Here is a 24,523-nt window from a genome sequence, read left to right on the forward strand (position 1 = left end):
TTGCGAAGTGAGGTATGTGTCGTCGTTAACCTTGACTTTAGGGAATAGTACCCTTGAATTATTTGTTATGTGAATTTCATGTGTACAACGTAGAGGCAAGGTGACAATTGGTATGAGAGCTGTTTGCCAGAAATATCTAGTGCGTGGAGCCAACTTTAAAAGCTTATATCTTGCAATCTGTAAGGAATCTGAAATTTATCAAAACATGAAAGTCGTAGCCCTTTGATTCTAGTTTTCAAAAATTTAAACCATTAATCATTTAAAGATTTATAGATAACGTTATGATCGATTGAATTAAGGCTATTGCAAGCAAGTTCTGGTGTTTACTTTTAGTGATGGAAAATGGACTTTTAGTGACGGATGGATAAAAACTTAAGGACAAAAAATGGTCATTTTCTTCATTTCGTTTGGACTTTTGGAGCACGGTTCTTGGGCGATTGTTGCGGGAAAACATTGGGGTATGTGTTCCTTATTCTATATTGATTATATTTCATGTTTCCATACTCATTTACATCATGAATGCGTGAATTTGTTGAAGAAAAATTAGATTTTTATAAAATCTTCCAAAAATAAAAATCTAAGATTTGAAAGTCAATCCGATGTCACACACTTGGTCTAACAAACCCCTTTGCTAACAACTCCTCAAGCTGCTTCTTCAACTCCTTCAACTCTTTCGAAGCCATACAGTACTGTGGAATAGATATAGGATGGGTGCCTGGAGCAAAATAAATACAGAAATCAATATCACGATCTGGTGGCATGCCAGGAAGGTCAGAAGGAAACACATCGGCAAACTCCTGAACTACTAAAACTAAATCAATCGTCGGAGACTCTGCGGTGGTGTCCCGAACATAAGCTAGATAAGACAAACACCCCTTCTCGACCATATGCCGAGCCTTTATAAAAGAGATAACCTGACTAGATGTATCAACTATGGAACCCTTCCACTATAACCCTAGTAACCCTGGCATTGCTAATGTAACAGTCTTGGCGTGGCAATCAAGGACGACGTGGTATGGGGACAACCAATCCATACCCAGGATTACCTCAAAGTCGATCATATCAAGTAATAGGAGATCTGCTCTAGTCTCGAAACCATATAATGTGACCACACATGACCGGTAGATCTGATCAACAACCAAAGAATCACCCACAGGGGTGGACACATGAATAGGAGTGCCCAAAGGCTTAGGAGGAATAACCAGGAAACGAGAAAACAGAGATGATACATATGAGTAGGTAGACCCTGGATCAAATAATACCGAAGCATCTCTACTCCAGATGGAAATAATATCTGTGATAATGGCATCGAGGCCACTGCATCTAGCCTGGTCGGAAGGGCATAGAATCTGGCTGGAGCACCGGTGGCTGGCCTCCACTTGATTGAGCAGTAGCTGACTGACCTCTCCCTGTCTGGCCTCCACCTCTAGTACGGCCTCTACCAGTCTGTCCCCCACCTCTAGACGGCTAGGCAACCGGTGCTAAAATCATAAGCTGTTGACCCTGCTGTACTGCCTTGCCTCGAAGTCTGGGGCAGGTCCTCTTCATGTGACCCGGATCTCCACACTCATAGCAACCTCTCGGCACCATAGCTTACTTTCTGGAAGCCTGGGCCTGATGGCCTGAATATCCACCGGAGGAACTCTGAATAGTTGGTGGATGGTATAAACTCTTTGGCATAACACTAAATAGGAACCAGAAGAACCCTGAGGACCTGAATGTCCACTAGAAGAACCCTGAATAGCTGGCGGACGGTAGGAACTCTCTGGGGTGGCACTGAAATAGGGGTGCGCTGGAGCACCTCATGGAGATGGTGGTGCTGAATATGGGGGCATGTTAGGCTGACCCTTCCCAAACCGACCTCTCCACCTTGCCGGGTGTTGATGCCCAATTTTTTCCTATATTTTTAATATGCAAAATACCTTCAAAATAGCATATATATATATATATACATATATAAGCATATCCAAGGTTTTTATTATTATTCTATAATTTTAAAGGGTTTAAATTGATTTTTCCCCTTTTTATCCATAAAAACCCAATAATTATTTCCAAAATTATTATTTTGATAATTCATATATTTAATTTCTATATTTGTGTCAAAATATGGCTATGTTAAGTTTTACATATTTCTTATAATTACATTTAGTATTTTTTAAAGATAAATTGCACATAATTACAATATTAGCCCTTTTAAGGTTTAATTAGGTTTTATATGCACAAAATTGGACCCTATATTTTTAAATTACTAATTATGTGTTGTAAATCAATTTACCATTTTAAAATTATTTTTAGAAATTATCTACTGTTTTCTATAAATTAAATAGGAAAGAATGGCTATTTAAAATTTAGCCAAATTGTCTTTCAATCATAGCCCAAATCAAACCCCAATTTCCCAGCCCAATTTCAATTGAAAACCAACCCTAACCCACTCTTAACCCATACCCAAACCCGAATCCCCACCTACCCCGTTCAATCTGGACCGTTGATCATTCAGATCAACGGTCCCCATTCCTCATTCCTAAATTAAACCAAACGACCCCCCCAAACCCTCTCATTCCTCACTCAACCAACTCTCATCTCTCTCTATCTCTATCTCTGGTTCTCTCTAGAACCTTCCTCCCTCCCCTCCTCTCCGATGAACTTCACCCACCTTCTCAGGCCATCTCCTTGCCTGAATCCATGGTGGTCTCACCACCTACCAGCCTTATGGCTCCCTCTTGAACGTGTGTCACTATTTTGAGGCCTTCAAGTCAACCAAAGAAGGTTCACTCGCCTCCCATGATTTCTCATGCCATTTTCCAGCCATCCATGACCGCTCGAGTAGGATCTGTGACTTTTCCGGCTAAACCGATAACTTTTCAAGGTTTTCTTACTTTCTCTAGGTTCTCTGAAACCCTAACTTTAAAGATTTTCCAATTTTCTTTCAGATCTGTCTTAGATATGTGAGTATTATGAGCCTTTTGGTATTTTCCTCAAAGGTTTTTCCGATTTTTCAAAGTGACTCTCCGTCTTCAAGATTAGGGTTTCTTAACCTCCTTTAAAAGACTTCTCCTCTGATTTTTAGTATTGTCTTATGATCTTACTATGTTTAAACGGTTTGTTTATGTTTTTCTTCTACCCGATTCATCGTGTTGAAAACCCTAAGTTTTTTTTGGTTTTATCCGGGGTTCTGGAACTGTCTTTGTTTATTTTGTATGTATACCTGTCCCGATTGAGTCCTTTATGGTTAGATCCTTTTCTTTGTTCCGAGTTCTTACCGCTTTTTATCTCAACTTTGTTAAAACCCTAATTTCTTACAGATTTCTTCACTTGTTACTGTGAGTTTTAAAGACTTTCTTTACTTGTTTTTGTGTGTTGTCCTGATCTTCTTTACCTGTTAGGTTGTTTTTTCACTCTGGTTCTATGTGTTAGCCATGACTACGAGAATTTGTTGATTACCATGCTCCGAGTAGCCCTTAGCCTACTCATGTCACTTCTGTATGTTTGTGTTCATCTAGTTTGCTTCTTGCATGTCTGATACGCCTGTTCATTCTTCTCTATTTATATGTCGAAGTGCAGAATCATGATTCCCTTTTGATTGATCCTGATTTCCTTAAGTTGCGATTTGATTGCAAGGTTTTCTTAGAAACCCCTAATATTTTACTCGTTTGTTTAAGGTGATTGATTCCATTTCCTTTATTTACTGTGGTTATTCATTCTTGCTGAATCCTTTCCTCAAATAAAGTATATTCTGTACTTAGACTCAATTATATACTCTATACTTTTACTACCCCTTATATGGTACAAAACCAATCTTTTTTAAAACTAATTTTCTTTCCTTAAGTTATCCCTGTTAGTATCCGTTAGGCTGTAATTTTTTGTTTAAAGGGGAGTACTTGTATTAATAGGATTTTAATTGTGATTACTTCCATATTTGTGCTAAACCTTTACTTGTTACCTTATTTTCTACCTATTTTTCAAAGGACAAACAAATGAGTTCAGAACACATACATACACACTCAAACTCTCTCTTCTTTCTCTACTACTTGTGCTACTGCTTGTCTAGCCTGCTGAAAGCCAAGACTAGAGTGTGGAATTCTACTTTCTTTAACTTTTTGCACTTTTCTTTCTCAACTGGTATGTCCTAGATTAATTTTAAATCCTCAACAACAACATGCTTCTCTTATTGTCTACTTCTACTTGTGGTTTTGTTGTGAAACCTGCAGTTGAGTTACATTACTAGCATTCTATTATGCCTCCCTTGCCCTTTAAATTAATGCATCCCCTTATGTGTGTTTCAAAGCATGCCTTGTCAATCACTTACTGTGTACTTACCATCTTATGGATCCCAAATCCCTATCCCCTCTATGTGTTTATGTTCTTTCTGACTGGTTTGTGATTATGCCAGTATCAACTATTGCTGAGCATGTCCAAACCAGTCCTAAGACTTGCTGGGGTCAGGTGTTTACAGTCAAATGTCTGTGTATCCCCAAATCCCTTGATCCGCTGTGTGACTACTGATTCTGTGTGTGATCCCATCTTAAGGTGTTTGAGTTTTGTTTACTACTACAACTACTTTCAATCATCTCTGTTACCGATTGCTTTCAAAATGAACTTCTCAGTCCAATTTTTAACAAACTCCTTTCAAACATGTGTTCTGCACTTTTACTATACTCTTAAAATACTATGTTCTGCCCCTTTTTTGTGAGCCTTGCCTTGGGACCCTTGAGCTCCCTCTGAACTTGGACACATGAAAGCTGACCTTTCCACACTACACTTACTTTGTATTGGCTATGAAATCTGGGTGTGAGCACTGTCCGGGATCCCTTGAGGTCCTTAGGGAACTCTGAACACCTTGATATGAGGGAAAGCTGTGAACAATATTGGCACTTGAGGTGGTTTATTACATAACTCAGAGAGGAAGTCCTAATCAGGCTTCATATAGTGTAACTTCTTATTTTCATTATGTAATTCATTTCGATGTTGGTCTATAATAATTTGTAAACAAGTATTGGGGTAGCTAGTGAAAAGTGATGGGGGTAAATATGCATGCTATAATCGTTAAGGGTAGAAAACATGTTATTAATTTTATGTTCCTAATTGTGCAATAGAAACCATGCTTAGGGCTATACATGCATTAGAAATCATGCCCTTATATCTCATGTTTATTATTTCAGCATGTGTATCCTTACAAAATCATGTGTTAAAATCTACTAACAATTAGTACTTTATTATGTTCTACACAACCACGTGCATTTAGAAATCCTGCTCTTAGGAAATTCTGCAATCCTGCCATACACATTTAGAAATCCTTCTCTAGGAATTCTGCTTCATGAGTTTTATACATGCATATTAGATACCATGTTTTAGGACCTCATTTGTACTTGCAGTCACACTTAGTGCAAACTGCTGATTATAAAAGAGGTAAAAATAGTTTCACACTTGATTATGCTATCTAAAATAATTGGTAATAATTTCTGCATTCGTATCAACTAGAACAACATGCTCCTAGGGTAAAAAAATATAATTCCCACTGTTTTAATAACTCGGAATAACTACTGCACATTACTTACGCCTAGGCAAGTCTTAGGTAACCGCTTAAATAAAAAAAAAGAATTGTCCTCATTTAACTACTAGTATGTTAAAATCAGTAAGCAAGCGTGAATCAGACTTCTTTTCTGAGTCATGTGATATATCTAATTCTGCTTTAATCATTTAGATACCATGCTTAGAATTCTATATTCAGACCTTATCTGTGTATGAGTCATGCTGTCTATATGCGTTACCTGTGGAGGTATACCTTACCTGAGCCTTCTATTTGCTTCTATCTTTTCCCTCAATTACAGTCTTATATGTTCTTGCTTGTCACTTAGTATTTTGACTTTAAACCTGAGGGTCTGCCTAGAACTTCCCTAATAGGATAAAAGTCATAAACTCCTCCGGGACTGATAGGAAGGGACGAGTAACATCATGCAATAAGGGTCGAGACCAACCGTCGCTTTAATTAGCTCCACGGGAAGGGAAATGATAGATATGGATATGATGACCGGTGTGCTAATACCACGTGTAGCCCCTCTTCGAGGAGTGTCATACTGGGTATTGCATTGATGTGATCCATATTTCAAATAAAGTTAAGACTCCCCTTTATATTCATAAACATGCTTAGTTTGTAACTCTTTTCAAAAGTCTTGTTTTTCATTAATCGTTTTCAAACACTTGTATATTTAAACCTAAATCCCCTACTATGTGAGCCTTACTTGTCTACTTGCAAATTGCGCAAATTCACAAAAAACTGTCTGGCCGGGAACTACACTAGTGGATCCTGAGGGGTGCCTAACACCTTCCCCTTAGGATAATTTCAAGCCCTTACCCTATCTCTGGTTACCAAAACATAGCTACAAATGAACCCTATAGGTGCCATAACACATCTTAAAAATCGTTAGGTGGCGACTCTCCAAAATTGCAAGAACCCCTTCCCAAAAGGAAAGAGTTGTCCCAGCCAAAATGTTATGAACCCGGTTCCGCGGAAGGAAAAAGGGGGGCGCGACAACATGGCGACTCTGCTGGGGATTTTTAGGCTTTTACCATTTCAGATTGATCTTGTGAATTTGTACCTCCTATGTGCAATTACTTGTTTAATTTCTTCTTCAAAAGCAAAACTGACATATCTTTCTTGTTGCCTTCCTTCATAATTGCTTTAAATTATAAAACTGCTATATTTATCACTTTCTTAACGTGCAAATACATGTCAACATGCTTTTAATTATTGCATAATCATGCTCAACATCATACTCCACTCATGCCAAACAAATACTATAGCAATGCTTGATGAGTGGTTGCGCTCTTTCTATATCATTACCCCCTAAATTCGAAAAGGCATATTTACGGTAAAACTAGTCAATCAGTGGTGCAGTCGACAGTTCCGTACCTTTCCCCTTGAGTTGTCCGCTCAAGGGTATCAGTCTAATACCCCATAGAAACCTTACTCTGTTTAAATTGTGCATGCATCATGGTGAAACCTAGTCGGATCAATTATGTCATCCGCTTAATGATCCTTTAAGATAGCCTTGTCCAAAGTCCACTGGGTTTCTCTAAACCCAAATGTACATCATCACGTTCTGTGCATTTATTTGGAGAACTACATGTTTCATGCTAATTGTTGATGTTAAATAGTCAAGTCCGGTGGGAATATGGTCTTAACCTCTTGTTTTGTAGAAAATGAAGAACAAGGTCCCCAACTTCGGTATGGTTAGCACACCCTCACTCTTGCTAAACTGGTGGAGGAATCTTCCGTCAAATGACCAAATCAATGAATGGAAAGAGAGGGCCGCCAAATCCAGTGAAAAGCTGGAATATTTGGAATACAACCTGTTGGAATTGGAAGGAAAGGTGAGGAGAGAGTCACCAATTGCCAGAACGCTGAGGGAAATGAAGGAGAACATTTGGCAAAGGCATTTTTACTGGTGAACCTACGCAAATTGGAGGACTTGATCAACGAGAACATTCAACCTAAGGAAGGTCCTTCTGTGACCAAATAGATAGGAATTTACTCTTTCACTTTATGAATGTAATAAGGCCAATGGCCATTAGTGACTTTATTCCCTGCTTATTTAGTGTCGTTTTGGGATTCTTCTATTTTTATCAATAAAATGAGGAATTTAGCATTCTAAGTTCTCCAAATCAATTTGTCTCTAGGCCTACCTCGGGCACAAAGAGGTTCCCAAATTAGGACACGCTTTACATTCCCGCACTATGTGTTTAAATATCGCAATACTTTTTATAATCCTCACTGACTTGATTATCTTTTATTTTTATTTTGTTTTCTTTCTTTTATTATTCCCCTCCCCAAAGGTTAGTTCATGCACTCTGGCATAATCATCTTATTTCACAAGATCCAGGGGCCATCCACCCACTCCTCCTCTTAGTCCTGTTAAAAGTAAGACTAGAGGCAAGATGGAAGATTTGAACAACATCAAGAAGGAGAACACAGCTGAACGGGTAGAGGCCACTGATAGACAAGGTATTCGGGTTCCAAACGAGAATGTGTCACAACTTGAACAGAAATTGTTGAAGTTCCAGGAAGAGCTCGATCAGGTTCGAAATCTGGCAAACCTGTCATTTTCCCTCAACATCCCAGATATCAACTTCCCCAACACTCAAAACCCTACACCTCCTCAAAATATCCCAAAACAGTAGAATCATACCGCGCCTCATCAACACACAGCTCCACCAAAGAACCAATGTAACACTTGCCATACACCAAACAATGCTCCACTACTCATCCTAGAACCTCAAAACTCCATAAACGACCATTTCCACACCCATATAGTAAGACACCATAACACTCCTATCTACATGGAGACTATGCCACGCTCCACCCAACCTATCTCATGCACACCTAAGTCTCATAAAAAGGATCTGCTTATCAAGAACTTGGACGAGGAACTTAAGAAACTGACCGGATGGATTCAGGGCATTGAGGGAAGCAAAGGAATCGAGGGGCTGAACTATGAGGATATTTGCATACAACCTGATGTCGAACTGCCCGAGGGGTACAGACCTTCTAAGTTTGAGATGTTTGATGGTACGGGTGATCCAAGGGTCCATTTGAGGACATATTGCGACAAACTGGTTGGAGTAGGGAAGGATGAAAGGATTTGCATGAAGCTGTTCGTGAGGAGTTTGAAAGGAGATGCATTATCTTGGTACATCAGCCAAGATCCCAAGAAGTGATCAAGCTGGGTAGGCATGACATCTGACTTTATGGACAGATTCAGGTTTAATACAGAGAACGCACCAGACGTGTTCTATATCTAGAATTTGAAGAAGAAGCCCATAGAGACGTTTTGTGAGTATGCTACATGCTGAAGGTCCGAAGCTGCTAAGGTTAGATCAGCCTTAGAAGAGGAAAAAATGAACAAGTTCTTTGTCCGAGATCAGGACCGCAGTACTATGAGCGGCTGATAATGATTGAGAACCACAAGTTTTCCGACATTATCAAATTAGGTGAAAGAACTGAAGAGGGTATTAAAAGCGGTATAGTTACAAACTTCGAGGCCATGCAAGCTACAAATAAGGCTTTACAATCCGGTGGTGTGTCCAAGAAAAGGGACGTAGGGGCCGTGATAATTGCACAAAGGACCAAGTCTCCCCTCAAATACCAAACTTACCCAACACCTCCACTCACATATCAGCCAACCCCAAATTACCAGGCACCCTCACCCTCGTACCAAGCTTCGCCACCAACTTATCAGTCATCTCCACCTCCTACATATCAACCTACTTCACCCAGATACTCCGAATCCGCTCATGTCTACCAAACTTATAATTCTCAACCCTCCCACTATCAATCGCCCCCTGCATGCCAAAACTTCCCTAGACCTCGACCTAATTTTGATCGTAGACCTCCAAAACAATATACAGCCATCACTGAACCCATTGACCAACTGTATGAGAGGCTTAAAGCTGCTGGTTATGTCACCCCATCCCTGCTGCAACCCCCTAGAATCCCTCTCAGTGGGTTAACCCAAACAAGTACTTTACATACCACTCCGGCATGAAAGGGCACACCATCGATGAATGTCGCTCCTTGAAAGACAAGATACAGTCTTTGATTGATAACAATATCATTGTGGCAAAGGAACCCGCTCCAAACATCCGCAATAACCCTCTGCCAGACCATAAGGGTGGAGGTATCCACATGATTGAAGTAGACGATGACTGGGATACCGGGGGATCAATCGGGTTGATCGCAGAAGGTGATGAACCAAAGAAACCAACAATTACTCTCAATCTGATCATAGTCCAGATCCAACCATCTGAGGACGCTAGGGTGAATATGTCAGTACCACTTGAGTTTGAAGCAGCACCATCCGCAAAGACACCGACACCAATTGAGGTTGAATTCGTGTTTGGGGAAAATGCACCCGCACCATTTGAGGTTGCAGTCTTGCCACCCAAGGCACATGTTCCGTTCAGGGTGAGGATAGCCGTGCCGATCCCAATGGCGATGTCAACCATGATACCATTCTATACAAATGCCGTACCCTGGGACTATACAACCGAGGCGAGAAGGAACGGCAAGGTCAGGATTGAAGAAACTGTCGCAGCATAGGGTATAACAAGAATTGGTAGAATCTATACCCTGAACATCTAGCTGATTCAAGCAAGAAGGCCTCCAATCGGCCACCCCTCATTGAGACAGGTCTGGACGACCTTAGGAGGAAAATGTAGGCCAAGGAATATTCGATCATCGACCAGTTAAACATGACACCGACAAAAATATCCATTCTCTCTTTGCTACAAAATTTTGAGACACATAAGAATGCTTTATTGAAGGTGCTGAATGAAGCTTACGTACCAAGTAACATCACTAGTGGGGAAGTGGCTAATATGGTGGGACAAGTGCTGGAAAGCCACAAGATCACCTTTTATGAGGACGAGCTGCCACATGAAGGGCTGAGGCACAACAAGGCACTACACATCACCATGCAATACGAAGATTATTTCATCACTATAATCCTGATCGATGGAGGTTCCAGTCTTAACATTTGTCCACTGGTAACACTCAAGAAGTTGGGCAAAAGGCTGCAAGAGATAAAGGATGGAGCAATCAATGTGAAAGCCTTCGATGGTTCTCAGAGGTCCACCATTGGTGAGATTAGTCTATGATTGCAGATGGGACCAACCTAGTTCAAGGTCGATTTCCAGATGATAGATGTACTAGAATCTTACAACATGCTACTGGGACGACCATGGATTCATGCTGATGGGGCTATAGCATCAACGCTGCATCAAGCAGTAAAGTTCAAATGGAATCACCAGGAAGTAATCATTCACGACGACGGTAGCAACCCTATATACAGTTGCCAGACCATTCCAGCGGTCGAGAGAAGAAGGAAGCTGGGTGGAGAAACTTACCACCACATTGAGCGGGTCAACACTATCGACAAATATAAATGGTAGGATAGCAAAATCGAGAGTATACTGAGTTAGAGTGGGTACGAACATGGCAAAGGGCTCGTCAAGAATCTCCAAGGAATCTCTAAACCCATAACAGTCAAGAAACATGGAACTACCTTCGGTCTGGGATATGAATATACCTGGGAAGAATTCAACAACTAGTCACCACCATGGCACGATCCTTACTATCCACTATAGCAGCCAATACCGCATCTGGAGCAAACCTTCCAACAAGCTGACATTATTTATGGTTAAGACGAAGAAGAAGCACTTGCAACAGTGAAGAACTTGTTTTAGAGGACTGTTGTGTTATTCTCAAGGAGGAGGGGAAGGAAGCCCATTCCATACAGGCTGTAAGCAGAGAGGCACATCTCAATAATTGGATCATCAGAACAACCAAAGCCCGACGAGCCTTGGGGTAGCAAGGCTAAAACAAGTATCATTCACTATTTTTATTTACTAAATGATTTTCTTCTGACATTTTTTAATTCCCGCAATAAGATCTTCGATGTTCGAAATACTTATTCAATTTATCAAAAGCATGTTTGATTTTTCTTATGAATTGATATTTATCGCTATCGTTTTCTTTCGTTACTTTACTAATACAACACTATTATTACTTATCTTGATGAACCAATGACTGTGACATGCAATTAGACAACGCAACAAACAAGCATTGATTCGGAGGAGGATGACATACCTAATGAGATTGTCAAAGAAGTTGAGAACTTTGAGAACAGACCTAAGTCCAACCTAGACGAGACCGAGATTGTCAACCTGGGAGATGCAGAAAACATCAAGGAAACACGAATCAACATTCACCTAGCGCCATCAGAGAAGAAAGAATAACAGAATTTCTGAAAGAGTATGAGGACATATTCGCCTGGTCGTATGCTGACATGACTGGTCTAAGTACGTCCATTGTCGCTCACAAACTACCAACCTATCCAATGTGTCCACCGGTAAAGCAAAAGCTCAGAAAGTTCAAGCCTGATATGAGTATGAAAATCAAGGAGTAAGTCAATAAGCAGATCAAAGCTAAGGTTTTCAGGGTAGTAGAATACCCGATGTGGTTAGCCAACATTGTGTCAGTGCCAAAGAAGGATAGGAAGGTCAGAGTCTGTGTCGACTACCGGGATCTCAACCGGGCCAGTCCGAAAGACGATTTTCCTTTTCCAAATATACATATCCTGATTGACAATTGCGCCAAGCATGAACTACAGTCATTCGTAGATTGCTTCGCTGGTTATCATTAGATCTGGATGGATGAGGAAGATGTTGAGAAAATTGATTTCAGTACGCCGTGAGAAGTGTACTATTACAAGATGATGTCGTTCTTCCTAAAGAATGTAGGGGCCACCTACATGAGGGCTATGACTACCATTTTCCATGATATGATATACAAGGAGATAGAGGTATATGTGGATGATGCTATTATCAAATCCAAGAAGGCCACTGACCACATGGAAGATATGAGGAAATTCTTCAATAGACTGTGGAGATACAACTTGAAACTAAACCCTGCAAAGTGCGCATTTGGGGTTCCTGCTGGGAAATTGCTTGGATTTATTGTGAGCAGCCAAGGAATAGAACTGGATCCATCAAAATTCAAGGCCATTCAGGAACTACCACCGCCAAAGAACAAGAAGGATGTGATGAGTTTCTTGGGGAGACTTAACTACATTAGCCGATTCATAGCACAATCCACAGTTATCTGTGAGCCAATCTTTAAGATGTCGAAGAAGGCCGCCGCCACCAAATGGACTGATGACTGCCAAAAGGCCTTCCACAGAATCAAGGAGTACCTATCAACACCACCAGTCTTAGTCCCGTCCGAGCTAGGTAGACCCTTATTACTCTACCTTGTAGTGTTGGATGGAGCTTTTGGCTGAGTTCTGGGGTAGCATGATGAAATGGGGAGGAAGGAACAAGCCATTTATTATCTCAGCAAGAAGTTCACCCCATACGAGGCCCGATATTCTCTATTGGAATGCACCTATTGTGCTTTGACTTGGGTAGCCCAGAAGCTAAGACATTACTTCTGCGCCTATACTACATATCTCATATCAAGAATGGATCCTTTAAAGTACATCTTTCAAAAGCCCATGCCCACTGGCAAGTTAGCCAAGTGGAAAATCCTATTAAGTGAGTTCGACACTGTTTACGTAACTTAGAAAGCGGTCAAAGGACAAGCACTGGCAGATCACCTTGCTGAAAACCCCATGGATGGAGGATACGAACCCTTGAAAATGTATTTTCCTGATGAGGAGGTATCGTTCATAGGAGGACATTGCAAAATCTTATGATGGTTGGGAATGTTCTTTGATGGAGCAGCAAACTTCAAAGGAGTTGGCATAGGAGCAGTCCTAATATCAGAAACCGGTCAGCATTATCCGGTGTCTACCAAACTGAGGTTCCCATGCACCAACAATATGGCCGAGTATGAAGCCTGCATCTTAGGGCTCAAAATGACCATTGACATTAACATTCAAGAGCTGCTAGTGACTGGAGATTCAGACTTACTTATACATCAGGTACGAGGAGAATAGAAAACCAAGAACTCCAAGATACTCCCGTATCTACATCATGTACATGAATTGAGAAAGAGGTTCACGAAGACGAAATTCCAGCATGTTCCCAGAATCTAGAATGAGTTCTCCGATGCATTGGCTACCCTATCATATATGATACAACATCCTGACAAGAATTTCATTGATCCCATTCCGGTGAAAATCCATAATCAGCCAGCTTACTATGCTCATGTTGAAGAGGAAGCATACCGAAAGCCTTGGTTTCATGATATCAAGGAATATTTGGCAAAATGAGAGTACCCGGAGCTTGCGAATCCTAATTTGAAATGCACACTTCGGAGATTGTCCAACAACGTCTTTCATAGTGGAGGAATCCTGTGTAGGAGGACTCCTGATTTAGGATTATTAAGATGTGTCGATGCAAAGGAAGCATCTAGGTTACTAGAAGAAATCATGCTGGGACCTGCGGTCCACATATGAACGGTTTTGCCTTAGAAAAGAAGATAATCCAGACTGGTTACTTGTGGATGACTATGGAAATAGACTGCATCCAGTATGTTCGGAAATGCCACCGCTATCAGATAAATGCAAACATAATAAAGGTACTTCCGAGCGAGCTCAACACAACAAGCTCACAGGGGCCGTTCGCCACCTAGGGGATGGATGTTATTGGACCAATCGAGCCTGCTGCTTCCAACGGACACATGTTTATCCTAGTAGCCATCGATTATTTCACCAAATGGGTTGAACCAGCATCTGACAAAGCAGTGACTTAGAAAGTTATGGAAGACTTTGCCCGCGACCGCATTGTTTGTCGATTAGGAATTCCAAAGTCTATCATTACTGATAATGGCTCCAACCTCAATAGCGACATGATGAAAGCTATGTGTGAAACTTTCAAGATCAGACACAAGAATTCCACAGCCTACAGGCCTCAGATGAATAGATCTGTAGAAGCCGCTAACAAGAATATCAAGAAACTATTGAGGAAAATGATAGAGAAGCATAAATAGTGGCACGAGAAGTTATCATTTGCTCTACTGGGGTATCGCACCACAGTTCGCACATCAACCGGGGCAATCCCCTATATGATGGTTTACGGTACAGAGGCCGTCATTCCCACTGAGGTTGAAATTCCTTCACTAAGGATCATATAATAAGTTGAGCTCGATGACGTAGAGTGGGTAAAAAGTCGTTATGAGCAACTAGCGCTTATAGATGGAAAGAGAATGAATGCAATCTGCCATGGTCAACTCTACCAGAACAGAATGTCTAGAGCCTTCAACAAAAGAGTCAAGCCAAGACAGTTCACACCGGGACAACTGATGTTGAAGAAAATTTTTCTACATCAAGATGAAGCCAAAGGGAAGTTCTCTCCCAACTAGCAGGGTCCATACATGGTTCATCGGGTTTTGATAGGAGGATCCCTCATACTTGTAGAAATGGACGGAGAAGTCTAGCCAAGGCCGATCAATTCAGACGCAGTCAAGCGTTACTATGTGTAATCTTTATGCTTTCCTTATATGATGTAAATTAAACCACGCCTGAACTAATTCCCGTTTAAGAGGGGATACATAGGAAGCCCTATGGGTTCGGTCAAAATTCAATAAAAATTTCATTTCCCCCCCGCAATTGGAAATTGAGGCAGAATTTTGAGGAGGACCCTCAAAATTCCGAAGTAATTTCAGCCAATCGCAGCACGAGCAGTAGTCAGAAACGTCAACCCATCAAACTGGGACAGAATTTTGAGGAGGGCCCTCAAAATTCTGTAGCAAGAGAGGTTGCAATGTCCCGAACCACGTCATAGTCGTCGGTTCATCTAAAAATAATTTTTAATTATACATTTATGTCCTACTTTACAAAATCATGCATGATTGTTATTGAAACTTCTTTGTTTAGCAATGCTACCCCAATGATATAGACAGTATCACTAGATCAAAGCTGAACGAGTCAAGCTTAGCTAGCAGGGATGCGAATTAACCTCTCCCTTACAAAACGCACGATTTCTCTTTGGATGCTGGCACTAGGATTGTGAAATCATTAGACATACTGTACGCCCACGGTACAAGCATTGTTCAAAATATGATTCTCAAATCCGTTGCACATGCCAACACTTGCTATCAACACACACCAGTGATGTTCCGTATGTCACAATGCTCCCAGTAATCACAACGCTGCAATCTGCTATCAGCTAAGAAAACTCTAATGTCAGTTGTTATCTTATTTCTTGCATAAGGCTACCATTATGCCTTCCGCGACTAAACGCTATCTCCATCTGCATTCCTACCTAAGGATACCATTCTGCCTTCCAAAACTAAACGCTGTCTCCACATGCATCTGCATTGCATAAAGCTACTATTCTGCCTTCTAATCTTGCACAAGGCAACCATTCTGCCTTCTGAGACTAAATGTTGTCTCTATCTGCATCCTTGCATAAGGCTACCATTCTGCCTTCCGAGGTTAAGCTCTACCTCCACCTGCATCTGCACTGCATAAGGCTACTATTCTGCCTTCCGAGACTAAACGCTGTTTCCATCTGCATCCTGGCATAAGGCTACCATTCTTCCTTCCGAGGTTAAGCTCTACCTCCATCTACATTTACATTTTTGCATAAGGCTATCATTCTGCCTTCCGAGGCTAAGCTCTGCCTCCAATTTTCTTCGAAACTAAGCACTATCTCAAGCACTATTTATCTCGCTTCTCTTACGGGCTAAGCTCTGCCCTTCAATTCGCAAGACTAAGCTCTGTTTTGTCTGCGTCATACTACTACATCCTTCATGGGCTGAAATATCGGCAACTCATCCAAAGGCGCCATCGTTCGGAGACACCATCTTCATAGCCCGAGAACACCATGTCATGGCCCGAGGATCTCTTCCAATCTTTTGTATATCATTATTCAAAGGCGTCATGGTTCGGAGGCACCATCCTCATAGCCCGAGAACTTCATTTCATAGTCTACGAATCCTTTATCATACGCTTCATGGCCCAGGACATCATGGTCTAAGGACATCATCCTCATCATCCGAAGGCAACATTCATGGTCTAACAGGAATTTGCATCATGTTTAGATTTACGCACAATATATGCTTGTATTGCTTATTTGTAGGTAAACCGATGAGAAACGACTACCCCAGCAGGTGCGATCCCGCTCCAAATCCCTCAGCCATATCAAACCTAACTATTTCCGTAAACCGTCCACTCATCCAGCCCTAGATATTGCGTCTGTTCTTGAAAGGTCTTCATCGGTATACTCCGCCGTTGGATCCGGAACTACATACGACCCGATTCCTGTGAAACCAAGAATATGTAGGTAGATCAAAAGCCATGACGCGGCCTAAATCTTCTTCAAACCGTTTCGCTCGGTCAAAATTGGCCATCATATCTTTACCCGACAACTCTTTCATCTTTCTCGGGTAAATAGGGGCAACTGTTGATACCCAATTTTTCCTATATTTTTAATATGCAAAATACCTTCAAAATAGCATATATATGCATACATAAGCATATCCAAGGTTTTTATTATTTTTCAATAATTTTTAAAGGGTTTAAATTGATTTAATTTCCCCTTTTTATCCATAAAAACCCAATAATTATTTCCAAAATTATTATTTTGATAATTCATCTATTTAATTTCTATATTTATGCCAAAATATGGCTAAGGTAAGTTTTACATATTTTGTATAATTACATTTAGTATTTTTTAAAGCTAAATTTCACATAATTGCAATATTAGTCTTTTTAAGGTTTAATTAGGTTTTATATGCACAAAATTGGACCCTATATTTTTAAATTGCTAATTATATGTTGTAAATAATTTTAGCATTTTAAAATTATTTTTAGAAATTATCTACTATTTTTTATAAATTAAATGGGAAAGAATGGCTATATAAAATTTAGCCAATTTGGCTTTCAATCATATCCCAAATCAAACCCCAATTTTCCAGCCCAATTTCAATTGAAAATCGACCCTAACCCAATTTTAACCCATACCCAAACCCGGATCCCCACCTACCCCGTTCAATCTGGACCATTGATCTGAATGATCAACGATCCTCATTCCCCCTTCATAAATTAAACCAAATGACCCCCCCAAACCCTCTAATATCTCACTCAATCGACTCTCATCTCTTCTCTCTCTCTCTCTCTCTCTCTCCCTCTCTCTCTTTATCTCTATCTCTGGTTCTCTCTAGAACCTTCCCCCCTCCCCTCCTCTCCGATGAACATCACCCACCTTCTGCGTCCATCTCCTTGCCTGAATCTATGGTGGTCTCACCACCTACCAGCTTTATGGCTCCATCTTGAACGCGTGTGACCATTTTGAGGCCTTCAAGTGAACCAGAGGCGGTTCACTCAACTCCCATGGTTTCTCATGCCATTTTCCGACCATCCATAGCCGCTCGAGTAAAATCTATGACTTTTCCGGCTAAACCAGTAGCTTTTCAAGGTTATCTTACTTTCTCTAGGTTCTCCGAAACCCTAACTTTAAAGATTTTCCAATTTTCTTTCAGGTCTGTCTTAGATATGTGAATATTATGAACCTTTTGGTGTTTTCCTCAAAGGTTTTTCCGATTTTTCAAAGTGACTCTCCGTCTTTAAGATTAGGGTTTCTTAACCTCCTTTAAAAGACTTCTCCTCTGATTTTTCAGTATTGTCTTATGATCTTACTATGTTTAAATGGTTTATTTATGTTTTTCTTCTACCCGATTCATCGTGTTGAAAACCCTAAGTATTTTTGGTTTTATCCGGGGTTCTGGAACTGTCTTTGTTTATTTTGTACGTATACCTGTCTCAATTGAGTCCTTTATGGTTAGATCCTTTTCTTTGTTCTGAGTTCTTACCGCTTTTTAACTCAACTTTGTTAAAACCCTAATTTATTAAAGATTTCTTCACTTGTCACTGTAAGTTTTAAAGACTCTTTATACTTGTTTCTTTGTGTTGGCCTGATCTTCTTTACCTGTTAGGTTGGTTTTTCACTCTGGTTCTATGTGTTAGCCATGACTACGGGAATTTGTTGATTACCATGCTTCGTGTAGCCCTTAGCCTACTCATGTCACTTTTGTATGTATGTGTTCATCTAGTTTGCTTCTTGCATGTCTGATACGCCTGTTCATTCTTCTCTATTTATATGTCGAAGTGCAGAATCATGACTCCCTTTTGATTGATCCTGATTTCCTTAAGTTGCGGTTTGATTGCAAGGTTTTCTTATAAACCCCTAATATTTTACTCATTTGTTTAAGTTGATTGATTCCATTCCCTTATTTACTATGGTTCTTCATTCTTGCTGAATCCTTTCCTCAAATAAAGTATATTTTGTACTTAGACTCAGTTATATACTCTATAATTTTACTACCCCTTATATGGTACAAACCAATCTTTCTTAAAACTAATTTTCTTTCCTTAAGTTATCCCTGTTAGTATCCGTTAGGCTGTAATTTCTTGTTTAAAGGGGAGTACTTGTATTAATAGGATTCTAATTGTGATTACTTCCATATTTGTGCTAAACCCTTACTTGTTATCTTATTTTCTACCTATTTTTCAAAGCTATAAATACTCTACCCTCTCTTCTTTAAACAGACGAACAAATGAGTTCAGAACACACACATACACACTCAAACTCTCTCTTCTTTCTCTACTACTTGTGCTACTGCTTGTCTAGCCGGCTGAAAGCGAAGGCTAGACTGTGAAATTCTACTTGCTTTACCTTTCTGCACTTTGCTTTCTCAACTGGTATGTCGTAGATTAGTTTTAAAGCTTCAACAACAACATGCTTCTCTTATTATCTACTTCTACTTGTGGTTCTGTTGTGAATCCTATAGTTGAGTTACATTAATAGCTTGCTATTATGTCTCCCTTGCCCTTTTAATTAATGCATCCCCTTATGTGTGTTTCAAAGCATGCCTTGTCAATCACTTACTGTGTACTTACCATCTTATGGATCCCAAATCCCTATCCCCTCTATGTGTTTATGATCTTTCTGACTAGTTTGTGATTATGCCAGTGCCAACTATTGCTGAGCATGTCCAAACCAGTCTTAAGACCCTTGCTGGGGTCATGTGTATACAGTCAAATGTCAGTATATCCCCAAATCCCTTGATCACCTATGTGACTACTGATTCTGCGAGTGATCCCATCTTAAGGTGTTTGAGTTTTGTTTACTACTATAACTGCTTTCAATCATCTCTGTTACTGATAGCTTTCAAAATGGATATGTCAGTCCAGTTTTTAACAAACTCCTTTCAAACATGTGTTATGCACTTTCACTATACTCTTAGAATACTGGGTTCTACCCTTTTTGTATGAGCCTTGCCATGGGACCTATGAGCTCCCTCTGAGCTTGGACACATGAAAGTTGGCCTTTCCACACTGTACTTACTCTGTCTTGGCTATGAAATCTGGGTGTGAGCACTGCCAAGGATCCCTTGAGGTCCTTAGGGAATTCTGATACAGCTAGATATGAGGGAAAACTGTGAACAATATTGACACTTGAGGTGGTTTATTACATAACTTAGAGAGGAAGTCATAATCAGGCTTCCTATAGTGTAACTTCTTATTTTCATTATGTAATTCATTTCAATGTTGGTTTGTAATAATTTGTAAACAAGTATTGGGGTGGCTAGTGAAAAGGGATGGGGTAAATATGCATGCTATAGTTATTAAGGGTAGAAAACATGTTATTAGGTTTATGTTCCTAATTGTGCGATATAAACAATGCTTAGGGATATACATGCATTAGAAATCATGCCCTTAGGTCTCATGTTTATTATTTCATAATGTGTATCCTTACAAAATCATGTGTTAAAACCTGCTAATAATCAGTACTTTATTATGTTCTACACATCTACGTGCATTTATAAATCTTGCTCTTAGGAAATTCTGCAATCCTGCCATACGCATTTAGAAATCCTGCTCTAGGAATTCTGCATCATGAGTTTTATACATGCATATTAGATATCACGTTTTAGGACCTCATTTGTACTTGCATTCACACTTAGTGCAAACTGCTGACTATAAAAGAGGTAAAACAGTTTCACACTTGATTATCCTGTCTAAAATAATTGGTAATAATTTCTGCATTCGTATCAACTAGAACAACATGCTCCTAGGGTAAAAAATATATAATTCCCACTGTTTTAATAACTCGGAATAACTACTGCACATTACCTACGCCTAGGCAAGCCTTAGGTAATCGCTTAAATAAAAAAACAGAATTGTCCTCGTGCTAGTATGTTAAAATCAGTAGGATAGAAGTCCTAAACTCCTCCGGGATTAATAGGAAGGGACGGGTAACATCATGCAATAAGGGTCAAGACCAACCCTCAATTTAATTACCTCTACGGGGTGGGAAAGAGTAGATATGGATATGATGACCGGTGCGCTAATACCACGTGTAGCCCCTCTTCGAGGAGTGTCATACCGGGTATTGCATTGATATGATCCATATTACAAACAAACCTAGGACTCCCCTTTATATTTATAAGCATGCTTAGTTTGTAACTCTTTTCAAATGTCTTGTTTTTCATCAATCGTTTTCAAACACTTGTGTATTTAAAGCTAAATCCCCTACTATGTAAGCCTTACTTATCTACTTGCTAATTGCGCAAATTCACAAAAACCTGTCTGGCTGAGAACCACACTAGTGGATCCTGAGGGGTGCCTAACATCTTCCCCTTAGGATAATTTCAAGCCCTTACCCTATCTCTGGTTACCAAAACGTAGCTACGAATGAACCCTATAGGTGCCCTAACGCACCTTAAAAATCATTCGGTGGCAACTCTCCAAAATTGCAAGAACCCCTTCCCAAAAGGAAAGAGTTGTCCCAACCAATATGTCATGAACCCGATTCCGCGGAAGGAAAAAGGGGGGTGCAACACCGGGGCACCTTTGAACTCTTCGAAGAATCGGGCCCTCTTGTCCTGTTGCGCATGCTCTCTACCTCTTAGATGGTAGCCCTCTATCCTCTGAGAAATCTCCACCTCTAGCTGATAAGAAGTCCACCTCTCGGGCCATGTTGGCCCTAATGCCTGAATGTAACCCTGCAACAAACCTCCGCACCCTGTCCGCATCAGTATGAAGTATTATCAATGCATGGAGGGATAACTCAAAAAACCTCGCCTCATAGTCAGTCACAGACATCTGACCCTGCTCAAGCTGGTCAAACTGATACCGCAGCTCTTCCCTCTTAGAGGGTGGAATATACGTGTCCAAGAATAACTATATGAACTGGACCCAAGTGATTGGAGGAGAACCTACTAGCCTGCCAAGAACATAAGACTGCCACCATCTACGGGCCATGCCCTCCAGCTGGAAAGTAGTGAAGTCAACCCCATGCGACTCCAATATCCTCATGTTGTGCAGTCTGTCCCTACACCTATCAATGAAATCCTGGGCATCCTCATGATGCTCACCCACGAGGACAGGAGGGTGAAGTCTAGTCTATCTATCCAACAACTTCTATGGGTCACCATCCGCAGCTGGTCTGGGCTCGGGCACCACTGCAACAACTAGCTGAGCCCCATCCATGGGTAGTGCACCCAGAGTCTGATACACTGCAGCTGCATGACTAGGAGCCTGAGCAGTAGGGGTCTGTGCTCCCCCTCCTGCCTATGATATTGCTGGATCTGCTGGAAATAAACCAGCCTGAGTCATGGTGTCCATGAACTATAACATACGACCCATGACCTTTTGGAAACCTGGTGCTGTCATAAAGTCCGCAGGGGTAGGCTCAGCTGCAGGCACCTTGCCCTGCTCCTCAATGATAGGATCTCCCGTAGGATCTACCGGTGGTGCTACTGGAATAGCTTTGAGATGCCCTTGTCCCCTACCTCAGGCCGATGCCCTCCCTCGGCCTCTGCCTCGGCCTTTAGCAATGAGGGAGCATCTCCTTCCAGGTCTGGAACATCTGGCATGCATGTCCTCACCATCTGTGAGAGAACTGAAAAGAGAAATTTAGTATACCAACCACTGCATGATAGGAAATGAATAAAAGTAGTTTCCTAACACCCTATAGCCTCTCGAAGATAAATACAGACGTCTTTGTACCGTTCTGTAAGACTCTATTAGGTTTGCCCATGACTTGTGAGACCTACATGAACCTAGTGCTCTGATATCATGTTGTCACGACCCAATTTCATTATAGGTCGTGATGGAGCCCAACACCATTGCCAGCCAAGCCAATGCGAAAATATTAATAAGTTTAAATTTTACTTTACTAAAATAGTTACAGCAACTTCTTAATTGGAATTAAAATAGGTAATGATAGTAAGCAAAAATAATTATACAATCCCAAACGAATAGTCTACCAATGTGTGTGCCAAGACCTAGTGTCACAAGTATGTGGGCATCTAGTAGAATATACAAAAGAATAAATCTATCCTACTGTCTAAAATAGAATAGATAGCCAAAAGTAAAGAGAGACTCCATCGTGCTGCTGAACGACATAGGAAGGGAGCAACTCACCATGGAATCTCGGACTACGATCAAGAGTGTGCACCCGCCAGGTCACAGGATGTACCTGCCTCAGATCTTGTACAACTAAGTACAGAAGTGTAGTATGAGTACATAAATAATATGTACCTAGTAGGTATCCTGTCTAATCTCAAAGAAGTAGAGACGAGAGGTCGACTTGACACTTACTATGGTCAAATAATATGAGAAAGTGTCATACTAAGCATGGATAGCACAAATAATTAACAATTTATAGCAAGAAGTAACAGGTCCTTTACTAGATAATATCATAGTTAGCCATTTACATTTCAGGGCATATAACAAAGTTCAGTCCACAGAAAAATACCGAGCAAGAAGCATGCGCAAGTAGTGCCGAGGTCGTACGACCCGATCAACATAAAAATAAAGTGTGCACTGCTAGAGGGTCAAACGACGCGAACCATAGATGGATATATTACACCGCTTGTGAATCATATATGTGACGCGGTCAAATGTAATTAAGCACAACAAATAAGCAGACAAGAATATATGAGGAGAGCAATTACTCACAAAAATGTCAATTTCTCTTTAAAAGGTCAAGAAAATGATGTTCCTCTTGTTAATTTCATTTACCACATTCAACATGATTTAAGAAATCCAAATTAACTATAAAGTCACAAGAATATCACATAAAGCATGCTTTTGGGTCCTAGACTACCCGGACTTAAGCATAATAGTGGCTACGCACGGACTCTCGTCACCTAGTACGTACGTAGCCCCCACATTTAGTGGTAAATTATTAAATTATTTCACATATGTGGAATAATCCCTCTTACAAGGTCAGATAGGAGACTCACCTCATTCAAAGCGTACTTCCAATACCGAGAACGTGCTCAAACCCTCAATTTGGAGCCGAACGATCCGAAACTAATTAAATGAGGTAGGAACTAGTCAATACAAGCTCAAAAGTTCGCATTTTAATTAATAAAGTAATTTCCAAACCTTAAACACAAGTTTCCTAAAATCCGACCCTACGCCCACGTGCCCGAATTCTGAAATTTTTCGAAGAAAGTTATTCTTTATAACCTAAGGATCAATAATATATAATATCTACTTCATTCCATAACAAATTTCGTGGTTAAATCTAACTTTTATTAAAATCCTAGGTTTTTCTCTAATCCAAAATCGCCTAATAGTTGAGTGAAAATGATCAAAAATGGCCTAGAGCCCGTAATAAATGAAGGCCACTGCCTTCTACAATTATCGCATCTGTGGTCCTGGGCAGTACCTGTGCCCACCGCTTCTACGGAAAGAAGACCGCTACTGCGATCTAGGCCGCTCCTGCGGACAAGCCCACTGCTCCTGCGGTTTCGCTTCTGCGGATTAAGGGCTGCATCTGCGGTTTTGGTCTGCCTGGCCTGGGCCGCTCCTGCAATAGGTGGACCACTTTTGTGGTCTCGCACCTGTGGCTTACCAACTGCAGGTGCGGTTTTGACAGCAACCGGCAGCTTCAGCCCTTTCCTAAATTCCTAACTCAACTCGAGTCGCATCCATTCGACGCTCAGGGCCCTCGGGGCCCTGCCCGAACATACCTATAATTCCGAAATGATAAAACGGACTTGTTT

At 40.7% G+C, this 24,523-nt stretch overlaps 1 protein-coding gene across 1 annotated transcript; it reads right to left on the reverse strand.

Moving 5' to 3' along the window:
• Positions 1-602: 602 nt before the first annotated feature.
• Positions 603-2,512, reverse strand: LOC138872879 (uncharacterized). The gene is made up of 3 exons (XM_070151296.1): positions 2,446-2,512; positions 1,047-1,246; positions 603-896 (listed from the first exon to the last, which is right to left on the reverse strand). The coding sequence occupies exons 1-3, from the start codon at positions 2,510-2,512 to the stop codon at positions 603-605; spliced, it is 561 nt and encodes a 186-aa protein (XP_070007397.1).
• Between the last annotated feature and the right edge of the window lie 22,011 nt (positions 2,513-24,523).

Source organism: Nicotiana sylvestris, chromosome 7 (genome assembly GCF_000393655.2).
Source record: "Nicotiana sylvestris chromosome 7, ASM39365v2, whole genome shotgun sequence".
NCBI lineage: Eukaryota > Viridiplantae > Streptophyta > Magnoliopsida > Solanales > Solanaceae > Nicotiana > Nicotiana sylvestris.